At 41.2% G+C, this 7,132-nt stretch overlaps 1 protein-coding gene across 1 annotated transcript; it reads left to right on the forward strand.

The window, feature by feature from the left end:
- The first annotated feature begins 3,392 nt into the window (after positions 1-3,392).
- On the forward strand, positions 3,393-4,010 carry LOC149834482 (uncharacterized). Its single transcript, XM_090009375.1, has one exon. It carries the CDS (start codon positions 3,393-3,395, stop codon positions 4,008-4,010), a length of 618 nt encoding a protein of 205 aa, XP_089865501.1.
- Positions 4,011-7,132: the final 3,122 nt, after the last annotated feature.

Below are 7,132 nucleotides of genomic sequence, written 5' to 3' on the forward strand. Positions count from 1 at the left end.
TTTCTTATAGTGTTATTTGGAAATGATCTCAGTTTGTGATCTAATTCACAATCTTTTTTGTTTCTTTGGACCCTCTGTCTCATTCCTTGTTTCTCAAGTTTTTCATGAGCGGTTCGAGTCTCTTGAGAATTGTAGATCATTTTGTGCATTTCAGTCACCCTTATACAAGTAAGTCAACCAAGCCCATTCCCTTGATCCAAACCTAAGTTAGAACCTACCCAACCTGAATTCTCACGAACCTAGAACTTCATCAAACTTCAAAAAATCTCCCATCCCAAACTGTGAAGAATCTGAGTATGCAATTCGAATCTAGTGTTCCTCATGGTGTCCTTAACCCACTCTTGAATTTCATGATTTATTGAGCTCTCTGTACGGAAAACTCAATTTTTACAATTCGGGTTTATCTATCCCAAACTAAGTCTGTTCTTGTCTTGTTCAGCCTAGTTTGGCCACTTCAATATTCTGTATCTCTCTATTTTCATGTTGTTTGCTCCTGAAAATTGAACTAATCCTAGTTAGGGTGTCTAGAATCATCTCTTAAAATTTGAGATTTTTTTATGGTACTATTTGAGAGTTTTGATTTTTCTCTCTAAGACCGTCAAAAACCCGATACCTTGTCTATCCGAGTTTGTTGACCTTGACCTAACCCAAACTAAGTCTACCCCTTCTCATGTCTATAACCTAGGCCCAAGAATTCATCATAGATCTTCCATAGTTAGGTTCAAGTATGCATGAGCAAGCAACCACCTGATTCAAAAGGCATAGACTATAGTGTTGTCAAGAGAACAAAGCAAAATTTATATTTATAGGATAAATAGCATACCTTACTTTATTCAATTTTTTATAATCGATCAAACATCTTCCTACACAGGTCTTGATGGAGCATGATGTCATTTTTAAATTGTTGAAATTTCTACAGGAACCAGATGGCAACCATGGTGATGATAATAACCGATTTGTCTTGGAGGTGCACACTATGGCATTCTCTTAAAAGCGACAATTGTTCTTTCGAATAAAATCAGGCAACTTCGCTTCTAAGATACAACCAAGTTTGCACTTCTTATGCTTTTCTCGATCACCTTTCACACTAAGGCAGTTAACTATCATGACACGATTACTGTGAGTAGCTCCTCAAAGAGAAAAAAATAATTTTTGATATGAGTAAAAAAGAGAAGAAGAATTGATTCTACACTAGCCAAGCCATGCAAAGCTTCTTCTTATAGATTAAGGAACCTTTTTAGGTATATATAAACTTGGGTTGAACGGTGGTCAATAGGTCCTTATAGGTTCATTGATCACAATATTTAGTATGCCCCCATAAAGACTCTTAAAGCCATGCATGCACACGTCCCATCATGCTAAGCCACATTGAGGCTAGCCATTAAGGCTAGGTGGGACATTCAAAATTGGTCCAGAATGATTCATTGACTGGCTGGTTAAACTCACAAACTGATATGATGTTAAATCTCCTTTAATTTTTTTTTTAAAGATTGTTTATGAGGTTTAAAACGGTTCAAAAAGACGTAATAAAAACATTGGTCAAAATCAAGCCAAGAATGAACCCATTGGGCTAAATCCTAGTTCAATGTTTAAAGTTTATTTGACAAGCCCAAGATTCAATCACATTTAGGGCCTTGCCCTCTAATCCAACTCTTCACATTTTAAACTGGAAGAATTTAAAGTGAGTTTTTTTTTTTATCAAAACTCATTTTCCAAAACTTAGGCAAACAAAGAGTTATTTTGCCAAAGGGCTAGGTCCAACAAAAGCCATAATTTTGAACCAAAATAACAACAGTTAGTCATAATAATTCTATTATATTTTCTGTTTTTATGATATTCATTTACATTTGAGTACATAGATTTGGATTTTGTCTAATAGACAAGAGGTTGGCCTTGTTGTCCTCATTTCCTGAAGGCTTTTCATAGCATTTTTCAAGGTCTCTAAGGGTCCGCCACCAATGCAGGCTTTCCTTTACAGTTAAGTTCCTAACTACCTTAAATTAAGGTTGCTAGACTTACCTGTAGCTAGGGTGTCAACGGGCCTGGTTTACCCTGACTCGACCCTAACCGAACCCTGTAGGATCTGGGTATGGTGACAAATAAGAAAACCTGATTAAGCACTGAGTCTGGTCTCGAAGGTCCCATTAATACATGAATCCAGGTATGTTTTATGAAATTTTATACCAGAACCGGGCTGACACGAGTTCTGATTAAGACCTGCAATTTTTCAATGTACAAATTATAAAAATATTGTTTTATCGGGTACAGTTCAGGTCCGTTTCATGTAGTTCTTATCAGGTTTGGGTATGGTTTTTCTTATAGTAGACCCGATTAGACTTAGGTCCAAACCAATCCCACCCGTTGACACCCCTATATGTACTTAAACTCTGTTTTTGTTTGTTTGTATGTTTTTTTTTATGACAGAAGGAAAACCTCAACAGGAACAAAGTCACTTAATGGGTCCACTACCCAGCGAGGTAAAACTATGGGTTGAGAACACGACCACCCAGGCTTACATGCCTCAACCGTGATAAAGCAATGACAGCTCCCATACGCCAGTGGGATTCAGTCTTAGGTAGGGGTGGCAATCGGGTCGGGTTGGCGGGTCAGCATACCTCAACCCGAACCCGAACCCGACCCGTTTATTAAACGGGTCGGCTGTGGCAAACACGAACCCGACCCATTTATTAAACGGGTAACCCGACACGATCCGCCAACCCGCTTAATAAACTGGTTGGGTCGGGTAAACGGGTTGGCAGGTTAGCGGGTCAGGTTGGCGGGTCGGCGGGTTGACCCGCCTGCCTAACCCGTTTATTAAACGGGTCAGCCGGGTTGGCATACCCCTAACACGAACCCGACCCGTTTAATAAACGGGTTAGGCGGGTCGACCCGTTTATTAAACGGGTTCGTTTTTGCCCAACCCGAACCCGCCTAAGAGGCGGGTTGGCGGGTCGTGTCTGGTTTTCCCACCCCTAGTCTTAGGTCTTCTGCTTAACATATAAAGACAGCCGTGGTTGTACCTAACCTCTGTTTGCCACTGTGCCTGCTTCTCCCTTGTGACCCACTTGGCCTACACACCCATCCATGTACACAATTTGTCTAAATCTAAAGCCAGACAACATTGTTTCCCAAACCGTTTTTGCTACTCTTTTTTCTCCCCGTTTCCCATCCTAACGGTCCAAAAATGTTTCAAATCAAATGCACCCACTTGATCCTGTTTGCTAAAAATCGCATGTCTTTATTTGACGCTCCAAACTCAATATCTTAACGGTCGAAAGATGACCGGGGTCCAGATGGCCACGTGTTATGATCCTCCATTTTCTCTCCTATTCAAATCCATTATGTTTTTCCATGGATGCTGAAGGCTGAATCTCTCTCTCTCTCTCTACATGATGTGCTCACCACCGGAAAAGAGCAATCCCACAAAGGACCCATCAAAATTCCCTCACCCTCTACAACAGATCGCAGAGAGCCCCACCCACAGGCTCCTCCTCAAGCAGTGGATCAAAGAAGAGGAACTCATCTTGCAGAGGGTCTCGTTGAAGGAGTCTCAGATCGATGCTGCCCGCAAGGAGATCGCGCAGCTTTACTGCTTCTTCTTCCTGTTCCACTCTTCCTTCTTGGTTCTGCTCTACACCTCTCTGCAGAGTGCAGCAACCCCAAATCAGTCCTGCCACAGATCATGGATCCCCACACTCCTTTCTCTTGTGTGCTCACTGGCAATGATATGGGCGATCAGATACAAGATGGACGTTGAGAGCCACGCAGAGAAACTTCTCAAGAGGGAGAAGGAAGACGGAAAACTCTTAGAGCAGTGTGTGCAAGAGCTGAAGAAGAAGGGTGTGGAGTTTGATCTCTTGAAAGAGGTGGATGCCTTGAGGAGGGCCAAGAGTCTGAGGGTGGAGGCCAAAGAGGTGAAGAAATGGTCCTCAAGGGACTTTGTGACCCTCTTCTTTGCTGTAGTCGCCTGCTCGGTGTTAGGTGTTATCAGAGTTATCTTGTGCAGTTAGATTGGAAGGCAGGATTTTGGGGTTTAAAGCCCTCAATCGGTTCCCTTTTCACTCTTTCTCAGATGGGGATTCTTTATTTTTTGTTATCTTTTTGCTCTTTTTTTTTCTTTGACCTGTACGCTCGATGGGCCAAACCAGAACGTTTTGTTCTGCTGCTGCTGTTTCTTTTTTCTTTGGAATGTTAATGGAGTGGGGGGCATCCATACAGCTGGGACGAACTGTAAGGGATCATATAGTTGATCTATTGAAGGAGGTGGATGCCTTGAGGAAGGACCAAGAGTCTGAGGGTGGAGGCCAAAGAGGTGAAGAAATGGTCCACAAGGGACTTTGTGACCCTCTTCTTTGTTGCAATCGCTTGCTCGGTGTTGGTGTTATCAGAGTTATCTTGTGCAGTTAGGTTGGAAGGCAGGATTTTGGGGTTTAAAGCTCTCAATCGGTTCCCTTTTCACTCTTTCTCAGATGGGGATTCTTTATTTTTGTCTTTTGCTCTTTTTTTCCCTTGACCTGTACGCTTGATGGGCCAACTAGAACGTTTTGTTTGCTGTTGCTGTTTTTTTTCTTTTGGAATGTTAATGGAGTGGGCGCCATCCATACAGCTGGGACGAGAACTGTAAGAGATATAAGTTCATTCCGATCATTGGTATTCATAGATGTTGATAAATTCAGTATATTGAATCTCTTTTTGTTAAAAAACGATCACAAATGGGAGTATCCATCCGTTGGTGCAGATTGTAGATGAGATTTTTTCCTTTTTAGTATGTTTTCTCTCTGTTCAGTCTTAGCTATTTGTTTCTTTCTCTCTAAACAAGCGCGGAGATTGGCTAGGAAAATTTCACACGCAACCAAGAACATGAAGGTTTTAACGTGGTTTGGTTATAGGCTAACCTACGTCCACGATCTCTCTGTTACATTTCTCACACCGAGAGAGAGAGAGGTTTACACCTTGGATAGATTTCTGGCACAGACTTTCTCCTCAAGTTTGAGAAGTTACGTTATTTGGAAAGTTGGTCTTTTGAGATTGGATTCTCATTTGATATGGCCATCCTTAGCTGTTGAGAATTTTTGTCATTGAGACATTTGTTCTTTAACACACCCCTGCAAGCTCAGTGGCCTTGGAAGGACTTTGAGCTTGGATCTTAGCATGGTGAATCGAGGGGATAGCTGAGAGGGAGGGAACACAGGGGAGGAGGAGGTATAGGAAAGAAATCGGTGTAGGGGGGGATGAAGAGGCATGAAAAGAGTCTCTTTGAAAGGAAAAACTGACTTTCTCCTCAAGTTTGAGAAGTAACGTTATTTGGAAAGTTGGTCTTTTGAGATTGGATTCTCATTTGATATGGGCATCCTTATCTGTTGAGAATTTTTGTCATTGAGATCTACGTTTGTTCTTTATTGGAAGGACTTTGAGCTTGGATCTTAGCATGGTGAATCGAGGATAGCTGAGAGGGGGAACACGGGGGAGGTGTACAGGAAAGAAATCGGTGTAGGGGATGAAGAGGCATGAGAAGAGACTCTTTGAAAAGAAAAACTGCCTCGCAGAAAACCACGTTTAGAGCAGCCAAGGTCTTACCACTACTCTACACGCATACCCTTTATATTGGCAGCTATAACCAAGAAACGCAGCAGGAGCTGCGAAATCAAGCTTATGCTGATTTTACAGACTGAGAACACTCAAACACCTTTAAAAACTTATAATCAGGTTCTCTCTTGAATAACAAGTAGGGTGACTTCATGTTGGTGACTATTGATGGAAAGGGATTATCAAATATGCTGCCAAAAAAAATACATAATCCCAAAAATGCATAGGGACACCAGAATGAGCAAGGAAGGGTGAGTCCCGTTCTGCACGTCTGCACATGTGTGCGGGCAAGAGACGCGATGTTCAATACCATAAGTTTGAAGGTAGGTAGCAACTGATCAGTATTCACCTCCCCATTCTCTTTGAAGGGAGTTAATGGACCGACCAAATTGGTTCACAACAAGAGTTTTAAATGTGCTAAACACATCCAACACAACTGATTTTTTTGATAACATATAAATCCATGTAAAATGGGTATATGCATCAATAAAGTGAATATGCAACCTCGAGTTGAGACAATCAGAGCATGACCCCATACGTCCAAAAAAATTAAATCAAGAGGACCAAAAACTTTATGAGAGAAAGAATCAAATGATAAGGCATAATGCTATTTCTAGATAATCAATGAAAGGAAGACCATACTTCTTAATAACATAAAGAACCACATGCATAGCCGGATGACCCATGTGTTTATGCCACTGAACAAGAGTGGTGCGCTCCCCAACTTGCACCTCTTTATTTTCTGAATGTGTTTGCAAAAAAATGATTTTGTAAAGGATATTGCTATTTGGTCCTTAAGCCACTAGCATCCTCGTCCTGCGTTTCTTCACAAAGCAAAAGGAGGGTTGAAACCCAAAGAAGACATCATTGTCTTTGGAGAACTGATGCACGTAAAGATGGTTTTTGGTTATGTTCGGAACATGAAGAACATCATAAATAATAAAGTTTGAATTTTAGGCAGAAACAGAATAGCTACCAATGTGTCGAATATGAAAACATGTATCATTATCCATTCTATCTGCATCACTACCTTGGTAATTTGATTGGATGGACAAGTTGTTGAGATTGGCGGTAACATGATGCGTAGCACTTGAATCGGGGTACCATGACCCATTGTCAATCACCTGAGATGGCGTAGTATGATAAACCAAAGTAGACATAGGTTGTTTATGAAATCGATAGGAGCGACACTGAGGGGCGCCATGATTTCCTTATTGATATTACTACGGTTTTTTATTGGACCAGTTTGATCGATTATTGCATCCACCACCATGACTGCGATATCTATTTTGATATCCATTTCCACAGTTTCCACCATTTTGATTTTCTTGATGATATTGATTTTGCTCTTCGTTATTTGGACGATAAGTCATATATACTGGCGGTGGGAACTATGTCTTCATTTGGTTTAGGTTCATTGAATTGTGCTTAATGAATGAGAAACAAACCTAACATATCATCAACCGAGATCAGCTCTACTTGAGTATTTAGAGAGGTGCAGAACACACCACACTCATTTGCCGGAAGGTCAGCAAGAACGTACATG

This window comes from Nuphar pumila, chromosome 6, assembly GCF_984573655.1.
Source record: "Nuphar pumila chromosome 6, dmNupPumi1.hap1.1, whole genome shotgun sequence".
Lineage (NCBI taxonomy): Eukaryota > Viridiplantae > Streptophyta > Magnoliopsida > Nymphaeales > Nymphaeaceae > Nuphar > Nuphar pumila.